The following is an 18,418-nucleotide window of genomic DNA, read 5'->3' on the forward strand; positions in this document are numbered from 1 at the left end:
CCCTTTTTCAGCAAAGGAGGATGATCCATTCCAAAATTGAATCATTTATACTTATATTAGAAATATGGAGAGTTGTTGATTTGTGCCTGCCTATGGATGTTACATTTAGGGGTTTGTAGTACATCATAGGTAACAGATACAGATATTCATCTTTTCCAGTTTCTACTTTTATTCATTAGTATTTCCTTATTTACTGATAAAATTGAACTTTTTAAATTTTTAACTGACCATTTATATTTTATCATTGTTTTACTTGTTAGGCATAGTCTAATGTATTTCCCATCTCTTGTTAATTTTTGAACACTTTAAAATATTAAAATATTATTAAAATATTTGTTTTTGTTTGGAAATCTCCATTATCAGCTTTTGCCTTATGGTTTGGTTTGTGGAGATTTTTGCTTGTTTTTAATATGGAGTATTGAATTTGCAATGCCAAATCTGTAAATCTTTTCCTTCATGTGTTATACTGACGTCATTCTTTAGGTCACTGAATACTTCATTTGACTTTTCTCTCCTGTTTGTTTTTTATTTTTTTGTTTTGTTTTCGGGCCACATCCAGCTGTGCTCTGGGCTTACTTCTGGCTCTGCACTTATGGATCACTCTGACAGGACTCGGGGTACCATGTAGGAGTGCTGGGGATTGAACCCTGATTGCTATGTGCAAGGCAAATCCCTACCCACTGCACTATTACTCCGGCCCCATCTCTTTCATTTCTAAGTTTTATATTTATTTTCCTCTTCTCTTTGTTGCTGTTGTTGCTCTGACCAGGGGCCACATATGTTTGTCTGTGATGCTCACATACTTGGTGGTAGTGCTTGCCAAGAGTCACACATCTGGTTGTGCTGCTTGCGCACCTAACTCCAGTGCTCACTGGGGCATCAAACATCTTAGTTGTGGTGCCCACACACCTCTGGTTGTGCTGCACTGGCGAGCACACTGCAGCATAGAGGCCCAGACAGCAAAGAGCAGCCTCACATAAGGCAGGCTCCTTAAGCCCCTGACCCATCTCCTGGGCCCTCATTTTTATTTTCAACTTACACCTCCAATACACCTGGAATTGATTTGATGTCTTACTTTAGGTTAATGTTGCAACTTTTTTGTTCTCTATTGCTAATCATCATAATTGAATATTCCTGTTTCCTCCACTGATATTAATCATGTCCTTTCTCATAGAGCAAGGACTTATGTATATTTGGGGGTCTGCTTTAGAAGTTTACATGGATTTTTTTTGTCTATTCCTCTGCCAGAAGCTCATTGCTAAACTATTGTAGCAATATAATACTTATTTGATATCAGGTAAGGCAAGTTAGGCCTTTATTGTTTAACACATATTTTTTACTTTAAAAGTCTAAGCAACTGTATAATGTGCTACATTCTTACTTTTTTTTAGCTAACTACACCTGGAAAAGGCTCAGACAATTGACCATGGAATGAACAAAAAAGGCCCCATTATTTAACAGGTGGCCACTACCTGAATTGAGGCACTTGTGCCAAAAAGGAAATAATCAGTCTTTAGACAAGTCTCCCACCTTCAAAGTAACGGAAAAGATCACATGTGGAAAATAAGTGGCATGAGGAATAAAAAAGAACAAAATCTAGGATGTTTTATTGCCATTTTCTGGTGTAGTGTATATAAATGTTTTTATGGGAAATTTGATTAGATTTTTTTTTCTTTTCCTCGGTTCTAAAGAAAAATATAAAAGATTACTAACAAAGTCACAGCATTCATCTCACATGATATGAATCCCCAGAACATGAATGTTTGATGTTATAGGATGACCACATATAAATGCAAGCTATAGAATCCTCCAGTGACATACAGTAATAATGTATTTTCTATCATTTTAAGTTATTAATATTCCTTCTCTGGTATTAAGATCTAGTTAAATGTAATAATAACGTTCTGTTCTTTGTGTGCAGGTAATTCAGTTGATTATAATAAGTAAAATTTTGGGTTTGAGCTGTTTTCTAGTAGAAATCAAAGTTACACTAAGAAAACAAGCTTTTATTAAATATTTATCAAGTGGCTTTTACTACACATTTCTTAGGTACCAGTCTTTTTTGTTTGTTTTCGTTTGGGGGCACACCCGGAGCTACATAAGGGTTACTCCTGGCTGTGCACTGAGGAATTACTCCTGGTGGTGCTGGGGGACCCTAAGGGATGCTGGGAATTGAACCCAACTGTTTGCAAGGCAAGCACCCTACATGCTGTACCATCTCTCCAGCCTCAGTCCAGCCTTTTTAAACTTACAATCTAGAGAGTGTTCTTAACACCCAAATTATATGGTAAACCTGATATACAGAATTACTAGGCTTCTTAATTAAGATCTCATAGCTGTGAAGAACTAGATCTGAAAAATAGCCAGTCATGGTTTGAGTCTACTTTTTTTTTGTAAAACAATATATCTTGTTTGTGGATTTGTATTACAGTAATTTCTCTAACCATCTAATCTTTATATTGTCCATATTTTCTAATAAAGCAGTGTTGCTATTATTTGACTAGTAATAAAGACACACATGTGACTTTTAGACTTTATTAATTCTTAGTGAAATGTTGGCTAGCCCCAAACTTGACTATACTAAGTTCCTTCCCCAATTGAGTACCATCTATTTCCAGTATTCTCCAGTAAACCTTTTTATTTAAAGAAAAAAAAAAGTTAGCCATCCTCTTTAAATAATTCGAAATATTGGGGGCAGAGAGATTTTACAGTGGTTAGATCTCTTCCCACTGACCTAGGTTCGATCCCAGGCACCCCATTTGGTTCCCTCCGGCTGCTAGGAGCAATTCCTGAGCACAGAGCCAGGAGTAAACCCTGAACACTGCTGGGTGCCCCGCCACACACACTCTCTATTCCGAAAAAAAATGAAAGAAAATATTAATGTCACATTTCTAGTTCTCTAATTCTACAGTATGTGAAGAGTTTAAATTCAAAAAATTATTTAAAAGTTTATTTAACTCAAGAAGATTGTACCACATTTACCTGTATTTTTTTTTCTTTTTGGGTCACACCCGGCGATGCACAGGGGTTATTCCTGGCTCTGCACTCAGGAATTACCCCTGGCTGTGCTCAGGGGACCATATGGGATGCTGGGAATCGAACCCGGGTTGGCCGCGTGCAAGACAAACGCCCTACCCGCTGTGCTATCGCTCCAGCCCCTTACCTGTAATTTTTTAATAAAAATATCAGTAGTAGCACTGTCCTCTCTTTCATCGATTTGTTCAAGCAGGCACCAGTAAGGTCTCCATTGTGAGACTTGTTGTCACTATTTTTGGCATATTGAATACACCACAGGTAGCTTGCCAGGCTCTGCTGTTCGGGCAGGATACACTGGGTGGCTTGCCAGGCTCTTCCAGAGGGACAGAGAAATCAAACCCAGGTCGGCCATGTGCAAGGCAAACGCCCTACTCGCTATGCTATCGATCCACTGGGAGTCAGACCTAGAAAAAAATCCTAGTTTAGAAACTTGCTAGCTATGTGGACAAATTATAACCTTTTATATCCGGTTTATTAACTGGGAAAGATATCACACCTTCCTGATATCCACTGATATCACTGGATATCAGGAAGGTGTGATATCAGGCTTCTGTGGATTAAGTGAGATGCTGTTTTTAAAGGATGCAGTGGGGTGTCCGAAACAGACATTTTGCAGTGAATGTTTTGTACTCATTTAGATGTTGACATTGAAATTTTTATTTATTATTTTCTCTATTTGACTTCTGTCAGTAGATCTTTAAAGTTGATGACTGGCATTTCTGTCATTTATCCAATGTTTGACAATATTTTATAATCTTAGCTGTAACAAATTATAGTGGTAATACAGGTTTAGCATGATTCTTAACATTCTTAGATAAAACAGATTTGAGATTTAATTGATGGGCAACAGTTTTGCAGCATTGACGAAATATTGGTTTCTTTCCCTAGAAATCATACATAAAAATATAATAATAATAAAATGGGTTGGCACCACATATGAAGAAGCATCCATTGTAAATACAATTTAAATATAAAGCAAAAGAATATTAATCACTTTAGAGAGGCTAAAATGTAAGTTCAGTCGAATATGATTGTTTTTATTTTATTCCTCTCTTTTAGCCAGTTTTAAAGTTAAAATGAAAAAGGAATCGTTATAGGTTCCCTGGTGAGTGTTCATTCATGTAGGACTATAAATGTTGCTGCAGAAGACCAACGTGCTTCATTATTTTTTTCTTCATTTTTTTTTAATTTACTCACTGTGATACTACAAAGTTATTCATGACTGGGTTTCAGGCATACATTTCAACACCTATCCCTTTACCAGGGTCCACTTCCCTCTACCCAATGCCATCCTACCCCTATTTGCCTCCTGTTCACAAGTCTACTCCTATGAGAGATACTTTATTTTTTTTAGTAAGTTTTACACTGTGGTTTTCAGTACTGTTGCCAATAGGCTTTTATACATTACACTTTACCACCTTTCAGCATGACGTCCTCCTCCCAGTTGAACCCTTCCCTCCACCATAGGTGTTGCCCCCTCAAGTGGCATGTTTCCTACTGAATACCAGTTCTCATGTTTTGTTTCCGTTGTCTTTGGGTATTCATTATCCCCCCATTATGTTTCTTTATATCCCGCATGTGAGAGATCACTCAGTGTTGGTCACTCTCCCTCTGACTAACTTCACTCAGCACCAACATGCTTCATTATAAAAGGGACCTTGTCTGAGCACTGTCTTGAGAAGTAATTTTTTTCATTCTCAGCCCTGTTCATCAATCCCCAGCATCCCATGTGGTCTCCCAAGCACTGCCAGGAGTAACTCCTGAATGCAGAGCCTGAGCATTGCCGGGTGTGGCCAGAAAAAGCAAAATAATAATAATGTTTTTGCTGTCTTTGCTTTTGTTTAAAGCTTCCCACTTGCACAGGGGCCACACCCTGCAGAGGGCTGGGTATCACTCAGAGGACTGTGCCATGCTCAGATCAAATCAAGACCTCCACAAGCAAAGCAGGTGTTTCAGCCTTTTGAGTCATGCCTCTGGTCCTGCCTTAAATAACTTTTTGCTTTATTATGGATATGTCATTTTGTTCATGTTTAAGTTTTCAGAAAGACAGCCAACGTATACAACTGCTTACCAGGCATTTTTGATTGGGAACTTTATCTTCTATATTTTGTTTTCTTACTTCGCTGGCCATTGATTAAATATAATTGGCTGAGCTACTGGTTAAACCCCAGGGCAGGTGTAAGAACACATACTATAGATTTATTCTGAAGAGCTCTTAAACCTTTCCACCTGTATCTGTTGAGTGTGAAGCATGTTAAATGAGCAAGAAAAATGAGAAGTTACATTTTTATGTAGCTAGAGGCATTCTAAAAATTACATCTTTCGCAGTTTCTTCCAACAATATTCAGTGAAGACTTTTTTCCCTTTATAATTAAATGAAATGAAAGATATGTTTGAGTAGGTTTTGTAAAATTCCAAACTAAGAGAACAGTATAAACATTTATTCAAAGTTCAGAAAAAGAAGAGGTTTTTTTAATGTTAATGATAAACAGTAAAAAGAAATCCACTGGGTTTTAATCTTCATTTTCTTTTGCGAGGGCTGGTGTCTATCTTCCTCTTTGCTTAGTTTATCTGCTTTTCTGTCTTTCTAGGAACCCCGTTTTGTTCCTTTTTATTTAACTGTTTTTTAAATTTTGTACCTGTTTTTCTACTTGGTTTTAAGTTTTCTGAGTTTTGGCTATTCCTGTCTTTTTTTTTTTTCCTCCTTCTTTCCTTAGGTCTGTTTCCTATTCTGAATTTTTTGTCTTACTTTTCCTTCTCTAGATCTTTCTCTTCTTTAGGGTCTTCTGTTTCTCACAGTCATCTCTGTCCTTTGCCACCGTGCTCTGCTTGACATGAGTAATGAGTGACCTTCTTTTCCTGGACTTTTTCTCACAAACATACTTTGATCTCTGAACTCATTTGTGTTTTGTCTATCTTTCCCGGCTTGTGAATTACTGTGCTCTCTACTATCTACTTCATATTGAAAAAAATGTTTATGCTTCTTTTTTCATATGTACTGTTTAATCCTTTTTAACTTCATACTTCCTCTTTTATTGATCATACTTTACAATATTATAGGATTTACAATATTATAGGATTTAAGGAATATGTTTAACAACTCTGTATGTATGTATGACTTGCTGCACCCAGCATCAAAAGTTCCAGTGCTGTCCCTACACTAAAATGACCCTCTGCTGTTCCTCCAACATACTTACACCCTTTCCCTCTTCACTTAAGTCTAAGGATTGAACATTTTTGAAAAGGAAACTTTTTAAGTTTAATGTTTAGTTCATGATGATGGAGAAAAAGGTCCTAAAATTAAATTTTCGTAAAATTTTAAGTTTTTTTATAAATAATAATCTATCGTGAAGATAGATTATTCAAGAAATCAAGTTGGGGGGCTGGAGAGATAGCACAGCGGGTAGGGCGTTTGCCTTGCACGCGGCCGACCCGGGTTCAAATCCCAGCATCCCATATGGTCCCCTGAGCACGGCCAGGGGTAATTCCTGAGTGCAGAGCCAGGAGTAACCCCTGTGTGTTGCCAGGTGTGACCCAAAAAGCAAAAAAAAAAAAAAAAAGAAAGAAAAAGAAATCAAGTTGGGACAACTTAGGAAACCATTTGGAGGAAATAATTCAATTAGAAATTTAGCAAAGTATACTATAAGAGAAGTTTCTAGATTGATAAAAGATTAATAAGTGGGAAAAGTACAAAAGATGTAGAAGAAAATGTAAATAGATGTTTACATAATCTTTTTTGCAGAATGGTTAGAGCGTGAATGGTAGATCCTTTCTGAAAGGTTATATAAACAAATGGGAACTGTATTATCATGGGAAGATTTAATACTAGAGCTAGTGAATAACTGAATCAGAAAGAATAACCTTTGTCCAGAATCTTTTCTTGTGTCTGCTGGTGCCATTTTCCTCTTAGTTGCTCTTAACCATATATAAATTTTCCCCAGAAGGTGGCAAACATGACTTCTTAAACCTCTAGCCTTGCATTCCATTATAACTAGTAGTTCTTGATAGAAGTTCTTGAGCCAAATCTGTGAGGCCTTGCTCAAGTCAAATGCCCGGGAACTGATCCAACTACTTGATGGGTCAGTGGTTCGATTCTGACTTTTTCCTGAAAAGTCCTGTACCATATGTCCTCTTGCTGCGACAAGCGGGATATCATCCCACTCTCACAATATAGAAAGAGAGTGTATAAAGGTCATTTCTGAAAAGAAAATTATATATAAAAGGTTGTTTTTGAAAGGAAAAAAGTATACCACAATAAGGAAAATGCTGAGTAGGTGGGACAGGGTGGGAAGGTATGTATTCCCTATAAGTAAGAAAATCAAAATATTCAAATGGATATTAGTTACAACATTGTTTCTAAAAATGGACATTTAAATAAGCTTAAGAATGCCTACAGCATGCCTACAGTGTAGTACCTATTATAAATGATATATAGGATCAAATACTAGACAGTGAATATAATAATGAAACTTCAGTTATTTATGTGAGATGATTATGCTATAGTTGAGTATGGAAAGTATATGCTTTGTGTTTCTTTAAAAAGTACATATAAGGAACTGAAGTGGTAGTTTAGCAAGTAGGGTACTTGCCTTGCATGGGGCTGACCCAGATTCAATCCCCAGGACCCCATGTGATATCCCAAGCACCACCAGGAGTAAACCCTGAGCTCTGCCAGATATTGTCCAAAAACAAAAACAAGAAATACCTGTAGACATGTGCATATAGCATTAATACTCATCTATACATGTATGTGTAAGAATGCCTGCATAAGAAAAGTACAGAAAGTGATGTCCATTTTAGTTTACAGTGGTTTTGAATGATCCATGGTATTACAGGTCATTTTTCTATTTTTTTTTCTTTTTGCTTCTCAAAATTGTTTTAAAGTAAAATAAAATGTATATGATTCTTTGATTTTGTGAACATTTTCTGCCCTTTAAATGAACTATGATCAACTATAGAAAGGGCATAGTTGATTTGGTTTGATTTTTATTTTATTTTTGTGCCATACCCAGTGGTGCTCAGGGCTTACTCCTGGCTCTACACTCAGGGATCACTTCTGGCAAGGCTTCGGGACCACATGTGGTGCATACCCATCAGACCCCTACAATTTTTGTGCAATATATGCACAAGTGCAAAGGAAGTTGAAATGATAATGTTAGGACAGTCCTTTTTGTAGAATGATGTTCGAACCTCATTCTACTTATGTGTAGTGAATGGGGTGCAGATTATTATCATCCTCTCCAGAGATGAGAAATAGTGTGACTTTCTATAGTCGCAGTTAATGGTTAAATTGCTATAAAATCCAATTCTTCTCATTTTATTCCACGAGTGTTTCTATAGAAAGTGTTTTATAAATTCTAAAGTAATAGCAGTTCTAAGGGCTGGAAAAGCCCAGGAAGATTTTCAAAGAAAATGAGAACCAATCAGAACTTTGGAAAAGCAAGAGATATAGAATAGTAGCAAGAAGGTGGTATAACATTCCCAAAAGATGACATAAACAAAAGTTTGTGACAAGGTGTGGCCTTTTTAAAGAATCAATTGTGTGCAGACTTGAAAATTATTTTGTCTTGCTGAAATTTTTCTTTACAGACAAACAAAAAGGCCATTTTGCTTCTCAAATACAAGTCGGCTTTCAAGACCCCACCCACACACACACATACACAAGAAAATTAAGTCAGATTATTTAATTTTCTGATCCATAGTGCTGTAAAATGACAAGCTTAAACAATAACCAGGAGTTTTTTTTAATGAGTTTCCTAAGAATCTCAACTTAACAGAAATAAGAAGTCATCAGCCCTGCCAACATGAAGACAAATTATGTGAATGACAGATTCACCAAAAAACAAACAACAACAACAAAAAAACGCCAGACCCTTTAACCCAAATGTTTGGACAGCACTTTTGTAGGATAATGTTCAAACCTCATTTTACCCAGATAGAAAGCCTTCTGAGGACAATATATGCATTTTCTTTCTCTTTTTATTTTAGTGTAGGAATACTGCTATTTATTCAGTCATTGATTAAGCTGATTGACCTGGGCATGAACTGCACATTACTTTTTTAAAAAAAAATTTAAATTGGATATCCGTGAGATAGACCATTACAAAGCTGTTCATAATTGGGTTTCAGTCATACAATGATCCAGCACGCATCCCTCCACAAGTGCACACCTCCCACCACCAACCCTCCACCCCTACCCCCAGTCTCCCACTGTGAGGCACTTTCCTTCTTGCAACTCTCTCTCTTTCCTTTTCCTTTTATAAATTATGATTTGCAGTACAGGTGCTAAGAGTCATGGTGTTTGTTCAGGGCATTCGGTATTTTTATCAGGATGGTAAGGCTGGAGTGGCTTTTCAATTGGGTGGCAGCTTTGGAGTGTGATATGACTGCTGAGGCTTCCGGAAGTACGGGAAGGTTGGGGTAGGTAGCCCATCCTGACCCCGAGAAAGCCTGGAGATTTCAGTCACAAAACCCACATACCAAAATTTTCAGCCGATTGTATCTTGGTGAAGTGCATCCTGAACAGTGGAGTCAGGCCAAGTGTATGGCAGCGATTTTGAATAGTGGAAGCAAGTATCTGCCCAGGGCTCTGCTTTTGCAGGCACAGGCCAATCCACCGCCCTCCGGTTTACCCTGGTCTGTTCAGCAATGTGTGGGTCCAAGCTTAACTGTGGCTTTTGATCTTTTTTGAGATTCATTTATGGGTCTCTGAAGCAAGACCGCTAGTAGAGCTTACAGGGCAATAATATGCATTTTCTCACTTCCTATCTCAGTAGATCTAGCATACAAAAGATAAATATCAATTAATTGGCCAGCTTAACTGGACCATTTGGAAAAAGTGTCTTGGAGTTTGATGGCATAAAAGTAGTTGTGAAATGCTTGTTTTAATTTTTGTGTGTTAGCCTCTTCTCCAGAATTGTGAGGTTTAAAAGGATAGTTATTTACTTGGAAAACAAGTGTTCATAATTGCTTAGTAATTTAGAATTATATACTTAATTTATCAAGGGAAGCAGTGAACAAAAATCTATCAGATTTTAGAAGTGACTGACTACCCAGAAAAATGCATTTATTCAGTAATTATTCACATTGGTGGTCAGTGCAGGTATAAGAATAAGCCACCATTCTCAGCAAACCTCTTTTAAAGAGCATCTGCAGTCCAGTAGGAGATTAAATCAGAGTGATGCATTGGATTCTCTGGGAGACCAGAAGAGAGCCTTAATCCTACTGGACAAGTGTGCACAGACCGGGAAAATAATCCAGGACTAGTTCTCAGAGGGGTTGACTCTGCGCCAACAGGAGCAGCAGAAGGAATTGGTGTGTAGATAGGCAGTACAGAGGCTTGAAACACAAAGTTTTCTTTAGAAAATCGCACTTCAGGATATCTAAAGCATAAGATGTGACTTTTGGGGAGGGAGTAAAGTATGAAATTTGACAGGGAAGGTGACCTAGCAGGAGCCTGGAAAGGTTCAGTAAAAGCCAGACCACAGAGTCCCACTCGGTGGGTTTGGGTTTTCATTGTGTTTGCAACAGGGAGCCTCAGAAGGATTTACAACAGTAGAGTTTTTGTGGGTGTATTTGCATTTTTAAAAAACATGTGTAGAGGAAAATACCAAGCTATCATCAGTAACCACAACTCAGACCTTAGTGATCTGATGTTCAAGAGATTACCAGAAAGCCTCACCTTCGGGGTCAGGCCTGCGACCCTTGCCTCTGCCCATCTTGTTCCGCTAGCTGAAGTATCCATACCTAGCACCCTCACTTTAGTGAGTTAGAGGGAAACTGAGACTAATTGCAAGGAGCAATGACTAGAGCTTATAAGGGCACACAAAGTTATAATGACAATAAACTCCCTCCCCTACCATCGCACCCCTCCAAACAAGTGTCTACCTAAAAAAGGGGATGCCTTTCCCGAGGAGTCCTACATTGCTCAAGACATTTATGAAACTCCTCTTTCATAAGTGCAATAAAGGTCAGCTTGGCTGAAAGCCACACAAATAATCATTCTTACCTTTTTAGAATGGCTTTGTTTATTTTTTTTAAGTGTGTGCTCCAAATCTGTGCACTATCCAATCTGATTTGTTTTAATTATGTTTATAGACTTAGCCCTCAGTTAACTTTTGATTTATTCCTGAAGTTGAATTTCACAAGATGAAAGTTTTTATCTGTGGACATAATTTAAGATAATACCTGTTCAAACTCTTAACAGCCCAAGTTTGACCATGAATTTTGTGGATTGCCTGTGAGATGGGAATGAAAATAACCTCTCTCCTACCTACCCATACAGTTATTGTGAAGATAATACCAGACAGCACATGAAAGCTTTTTGTAGGCCTCAGTGAGTGCTCTTCTTACTGTTGTTTTGCAAGTTCCAAAGTAGCCACTTATTCCCACATCTCTGTCTTTGTTTCCTTAACAGACTATACACCAAAGAAGAGCAGCTTTGTGCACAGTGTCAGAGGTGTGGGTCATGCACATAAAAGGCCCTCAGATGTTTGTTCAACCAATAACTAAATCTAGTTCCTTGCCCTGGCCTCAATATTTAAGAAATGGACCCTGGATCTATCCCCAGTACCGAGTGATTACTGAACACAAAGCCAGGAGTAAACTGGAAGAGACAGACCCGGGTCCTTTCCTTTGTACGCATTCTGTTTCTATTCCCGGACCATATGGTATCCCCTGAACACTGCCAAGAATTATCTCTGAATATAGAGCCAGGAGTAAGTCCTAAGAACAGTCAGGTGTGGCCCAAACCATTCCTACATACATAAGTGCATACACGCACACATGCACATGTGCACATGCATACACACACACACACACACACACACACACACACACACACACACATACCCCATGGGTTAAAAACTTGAAATTATTAAATTCAAATAATAGGCTTAGAGGCTGCTGATGCTTCAAATATGCCAGTAGTTCATCATTAAGAACCAGCTGTTCTTAATCTCCAAAGAAGCAAGAACAAAAGACTGATACAAGATCAGTCTGAAAGTATAAAGGTTCCTAAACTTTCGTCTTATTGTCTTAACTTTGGCTGTATTTAAAAACCACTGAGAGAAAAAAATGTAAATTATCGATGCTAAGGTTCTATCCTATACAATGAAATCTGTGCTATTAGAGAAGTGAGAGTTTGCTTGCTTGCTTGCTTTTTTAACTATCCAGATGATTTAATTATCCCTGCAGCCTGTTTGATGCCGGGCTCTAGAGTTAAGCTAGGAGAAATGATGCTTTCTTTGCAATTATTGGACAGTAATTTCCTCCCAAGCAGTGTTCAGGAATCCCAGAACCCCTTCTGTGTGCTATCCCTGACTGCTGGGCTATCTCCCCAACCCCAGGAAGTAAATCATTTTGTGCCTGCTAAGGGAACAAGCTTGGGGGGGAGGGGAGGGAGTAGATGGGAAACTGGTGACATTGGTGGAAGAAAGGTCACACTGGTGGTGGGATTGGTATTGGAACCTTGAAAAAACTGTATTATGAACCAATTTGTAAACTTAGCAGCAGCAGCAGCATCCCATTGATCATTGATTTTCTCAGATGGTCTCAGTAACATCTCCATTCGTCCTGGCCCTGAGACTTCAGAAGTCTCTCTTTACTCGTCCTTCCCAATGGTGCCTCATTGGAGGCTCTTTCAGGGTCAAGGGAATGAGACCCATCATTGTTACTGGTTTTGGCATATGAATACGCCATGGGGAGTTTACCAGGCTCTCCCATGTGGGCAGGAAACTCTCTGTAGCTTGCCATGTTCTCCAAGAGGGAGAACTAGGCTATAAGATGTCCCAAGCTCCTGGGAGCTTGGTTTTATAGTCTCTGGATGTTGGCCATTGATGGGATTACACAGCATGGGGGGCAGTTTCTGGGTGTGACTGCCTAGCTCCTGGAAAATGGGGGATCTAGGTGGAGGAGGCCCAGTCCCGATCCGAGCAGGCTTGGAGATCTCAGCCCCAGGTCCCACACACCTGGGTTCCTCTGCCAGTTCCTTCATGCATGAGGCTCATCCGAATGTGTGGAGAGGGGCCTTGAGCATGGCTGTGGCTGGGTTCTGGAGGTCTTCGGCTGCAAGGGCTCTGCTCGGGACAGGGAGGGAAACTCAATCCACCCCCACCAAGGGGCCTCGGTGAAGACAGCCAGGCGAGGGGGCAAGAGACTCTGTGTCACTCTCTTCCAGGAGCTTGGTTTGTAAAATAAAGTTTAAAACTTGTTAAATAAAATTAAAATCCTACCTAAGGACTAAGAGCTAATGCAGTAGGCTGCTTGCTTTGCACTAGGCTGACCCCCAAGCCCTACCAGAAATGATCCCTGAGCACAGAACTAGGATTATGTCCTGAGCACCACTGGGAAGTACTCCCCACCCTCCAAAAGAATTCTGTTTGGTTCCACATAAGGTACCACAGGAAACAGAAGAGAACACAAGCCCTACTACTGCTGTCTAGCTGTCACAGAGACCAGGGCACAAAAGAGCCATCCTCAGCACAGTAGATGTGCTGAGCATGACTGTCTGCAGAAGCGGTTAGACACTTTAGAAGTTAACAATAAAAATTAAAACCAGTCCCTGCACTCGAAAGTGTGAGGTTAGAAACCAACTACCACCAATCAGCAAGCCAGACAGGCACAAGGGGTCTCAAGGCTTTGATTGCTGGTACAAATCACACTCAGCTTGACTCTGGGTAGAGAATGGTGAACACAATAACTGACAGGCTATTCACAGTGGAGTAAACAGATAATTACAAAATGATGGGAGCTGCTGAAAGAAACAAAATAACATTGGTAAGACAGGAACTTCCTGTTGTTAAAGGGTTTTAAGGGTCTGACTGAAGTATTTTAGAGTAGGGCAGCAATGAACAAAATATGTAAGATTATTACATATAGTAATAGATAAGATTTTTACACCTACAATAGTCTAAGGGTTGAGTAATGAATATCTATTAGAGAAATTTGGAAGTGGGAAAGAAAAATTTATAAAATTCCCAATGGAAATAATGTAAGATACTGTTACATTATGTAAGTACAAATAATTCAAAAGCATTTGTCAGAAATGAATTGATTTTGGAATTCTTTGGGAATGTAGCAACTTACTATATGTCTGAATCTGAGTTTCTTGTGTTCCCCACTAGTATTAATTACTTTCCTATCCCAATCTGTAAAGTTACTATGTCAGAATACTGAAAAACCTGGTTATCAAATGAGTGATGTCAGTCAAGATATAGGCCGTTAAAAACAAAACAAAACAAAGAAAACAACCATTTTTTTTGCTTTCGTTGATATATCCACACAGTCCGCACACACAAAAACTTGCTTGTCAAACACAATCTCTGTGAAAATGGTAAACCCTTATATTTTGGTAACATTAGAAATCAAAGTTTTTAATTCAGAATCAGAGCTTCTGCAATACTTCTTGTTAGGCACAACTGAATTTTTTTATTTGTCTTCAAATGAACAAGTTCAGAGGTTTTCATATGTAAATGATCAGTGTGTAACTAATTCCAAAAAATTCACTGCTCTGGTTGGGACAGTTTCATTACCAGCCACAAGAGCAGATAATTCTGAGTTATTGGGACATACACAATTGTAATCTACCAGGCCCCTGTGTACTTGAATTAAGTGTGTATTATACCGTCTGCATGTGTATTCTCACAGGAGACTATAAAATTTGGGCATGATTTCAGTTCTTGAGTCTGTGATTTATGGAGGCACACAGGTCAGGAGTTTATTATGCTGAAAATCATAATAACTGTTTTGTTTTGCTTTTTTAAATGAAGTGACCAAAGCATGTTGAAAGATAAATGGGTAAAGCATTTTGATTATGCTTTTATTTCTATTAAAGATTAAATATTATTGCTGAGTAACCAGCCATGCTAAGTATTATGATATTAAGGCTGAAGTAGTTTGTAAGCTGATAGCCCCTTCTTTCCTCTGGGTTTAAGTTTGTTATTAATCAAAATGTTGGACTTGTTTAGTGCAGTGCTCTATGAAACAAACAGTTGAAAAAGGCAGCTACTTTAATTTATGGCTTTCTGTTTTTTCAAATTTGTAGGAAAATCTGTTTCTTTTTGTGGACTTTGTGCTGTTTTTCACATGTCTAGATTTCAGTTCTTATATCAGAGCCAACTAAATCCAATAGTTGCAAAATTTTCTCTTGGCATAAAAAGGAGGAAGGTATTGTTTCATGTTCTTAATTTCTGGTAGAGGCATTTTTTTTTAAACATGGACAGTTTCTGATAGCTATGGATATTACAGATAAGCCATTTTTGTTTGGAGCCAGAAAATAGGACATTATTTTAAATAGAAGTGTATGGTAGGGTATTAATAAAATAAGACATTACGGTTTTAATTTTTGATAACAGCATAAGAATATTTAACTGAAAAATTTAAGGTCTATTTCCTTAGTTTAGATTAAAGAATGAACACAAGAGTTTATTTGGAATGATATTAAGTACATCTGAAATGTTGAGTAAGGTCTGGGCTTAACCATCACGTATAGTAAAGTAACTTTGCAGTCTAACCACTCTGCTAAACATTGGAAGTGCCACACACTTTCAAAAGAGTGTGCTTTTCTGGGGTACATTGCACAGTTTATAGAATTTGTCAAGAGAATGGCCACCCCTCAGTAGCTGAAGCAAAAGGCTTGACGCGTGCTTAAGTGCGCAAAACAGGTTGCAAATCCTATATAGTTTAGGGTCAAGGATTGTTTAGGGGTTAATAGCATCCTGAGAAGCACCATTATTCAGGCGAAACTCAGTGATTGGCTGATTTTCAGAAGCATGTTCGCTGGAGTGTGTCTTCCACTGATTGACTTTCAAATGCATGAGGCTGTCACTGATGAATTGGCTTTCAGAGGTGCAGTTACTGAAGTGAATTGTCACTGGTGTTTTAGGATTAGGGAAGTCATTATTGATGGATTATATCTGATTGTGTTTCAAATTGTTCTTATGGGCTGCATAACAGTTAACCTTATTCTAGGAGTTGGAGATTGTTTTATTCTTAGATGCTAACTATAGGAAATTGAAAAGTACAAGAAAACCACTCAGGAATCCATCTAAATAAGCAATGAGTCTATGATACATTCTCTAAAAAAGGGTGTTTGGGGGGATTTTGGGTGTGGGGGAGGTAGGGGCCACACTTGGTAGTGCTCAGGGCTTATTCCTGTTCTATGAGCAAGAATCACTCCTGGTATGGCTTGGGGGACCATATTTGGTGCCAGGAATTGAACCCAGGTTGCTGAATGCAAGCCAGATGCCCTTCTTACTCTGTTAGCTCTTTGGCCCCAGAATAAGGATATTTTGGAAAGCAGTGAAAGTATAAAAAGCCCATTGGAATCAGATATAAAATGATGCAAATAGCTTATCAATAATAAAGTATAAAATGCGGGAGGGATTTATCTCAGTAAATTAGATTCTAGGCTATCTGTGTAATAATATCATAATTATTATATTCCAATAAGCTTTTCTGGGTTCTGACACTTATAAATTGACAGGTAACTTGGCTTATTCAGTTGAAAAGGCTCAACCAACAGCCCTAATCAATAGTAGCTTATATTTATTGTACTATCACTAATACTGTAACATTTTATTCCTCTCCCCAAATCCTTTCAAGATTCTTTAAAATCTGAGTATATCCAAAGAAGTTTATCAAATGAGTAAACTTCACTTAATATTTATACTGTCAGAAGAAAAGGGGAGGGAAGTGTGTGGGGGACCTCTGCTGATGTAGGGGAAAAGAAATTAATGTAATATTTGGTTTTCATCTGAAAGTCTCAGCTGGCATATGTGGAGTGTTAATCCTTTAGGGAATTTAGCCCTATCTCCTTTGATAAAAGAAAAGCCCTAAGTACTCCTGTTTTAAAAGTTGTTTAAGTAACTAGTGGGAAAATTTTTCTTAGTTTGTTTATATCTAATAACTGAACTTCTCTCATTCCAAATTCATTCAGCTACACTGAAATATGGTCTTCTGACTTCCCTCTTTATTCCTGACACCTCCTAATGGGGGCAGAACTAATCACTTACATATTTCCCTGCTACTAAGGATAGCCAACTTATGACCACTTAAGATTCAAGCACATGCTGATACCTTAAGACCAGTAAGCATTTGATAAAGTAGGAAAGCAGGATAGTTAGATTTGTTATAACCAACGGTAAAAGAAAGAAATTAGGCCTTGGCACTCTGCCACAGACTCATTTTTCTTTTGTAATGGGGGGGAGGGGGGTTACTTTAAACACAGCATTTCCCCAAAAAAGGAAGTCATAACACCATATGAATATCGTTTTAGATCTTCTTAACACATTCTCTCTCTTGACCTATCTAATCACTAAGGGCAAAAAATCAGACTAGGAATGGTTTATAGTCAGAAGCGGGTAAGTATACTCTGTCGAGGATGTTGGCAGAATGTTCTCTTACTGTAGTTCAAGGAACCGTTCTCAGTAGAACTCGTCTAACCTCCCCTAAAGGAAGGAAGCTCAAGTGAAGACTGAGGTAGAGATTCATTGCAAGAAGCACAAACCAGCAGAACAAGCTCGACATAATTTTCAATCCAATTGTTTTCTGAGAAGTTTTTTTCTGTGTGGTGCACCAGGAAACAATGAACATTGCTGTCTGTCCCCTTGGTGGTTCTACATGACAAGGATAGTGCGGTGTAGAATTTCTTCTTTTGGTTCTTGTGCCCAAAGCATTGAGTCTTTCTCTCTCTCACTTTAGGATGTCACATGTGCTCCAGTTTGAGGATAAAAGCAGAAAAGTGAAAGATGCAAGCATGCAAGACTCTGACACGTTTGAAATCTATGATCCTCGGAATCCAGTGAACAAAAGAAGAAGGGAAGAAAGCAAAAAGCTGATGAGAGAGAAAAAGGAAAGAAAATAAAAATGAGAGTAATGATAACCAGATCTAGCTGGTAATGTTCCTGTGTTAAATGGCCCCATAACAGCCATTGTTCCCTATAACATCACTCAAGGGTGTGAAAAGAAGTATTTTGAACCTGTTGTCTGGTTTTGAAAAACTATTATGTAAATTGTGGAAAGACATAAGCAGATACTTTTGGTTATTGATATATGCTTTTATCCCCTGTTGACCTTTTATATTGCTAAACTGAAATAAAATAACTTTCTTTCCAGTTTACACGTTAACCATGTATAGACTGTCAGCTTCTTTGTGGTGTGATTTGGCTAATTCCTGAATATGTGATGGCTTCATTTTCAGGATTTTTTTTTTAACTGAATCACAGTGAGATACACAGTTACAGAGATGTTCATGGTTGGATTTCAGTTATACAGTGTTCCCACTCCCATCCCTCCACCAGTGTACATTTCCCACCACCAATGTCCTCAGTTTCCCTCCTACCACCCCTCCTCTAGCCTGTCTCTTTGGCAGGCACTTTCCTTC

General features: G+C 38.3%; 1 protein-coding gene across 1 annotated transcript in view; it reads left to right on the forward strand.

The window, feature by feature from the left end:
• The window catches only part of CWC27 (CWC27 spliceosome associated cyclophilin), a 235,417-nt gene extending 217,250 nt beyond the window's left edge, over positions 1–18,167 (forward strand). The window contains exon 14 of the mRNA XM_055144032.1: positions 17,737–18,167. Coding sequence (XP_055000007.1) covers positions 17,737–17,899 — 163 coding nt within the window. The 3' untranslated portion in view covers positions 17,900–18,167. The remainder of the gene's footprint in view (positions 1–17,736) is intronic.
• The last annotated feature ends 251 nt before the right edge of the window (positions 18,168–18,418 follow it).

The sequence above is a fragment of the Sorex araneus genome, chromosome 1, assembly GCF_027595985.1.
Source record: "Sorex araneus isolate mSorAra2 chromosome 1, mSorAra2.pri, whole genome shotgun sequence".
NCBI classification, from domain to species: Eukaryota; Metazoa; Chordata; class Mammalia; order Eulipotyphla; family Soricidae; genus Sorex; species Sorex araneus.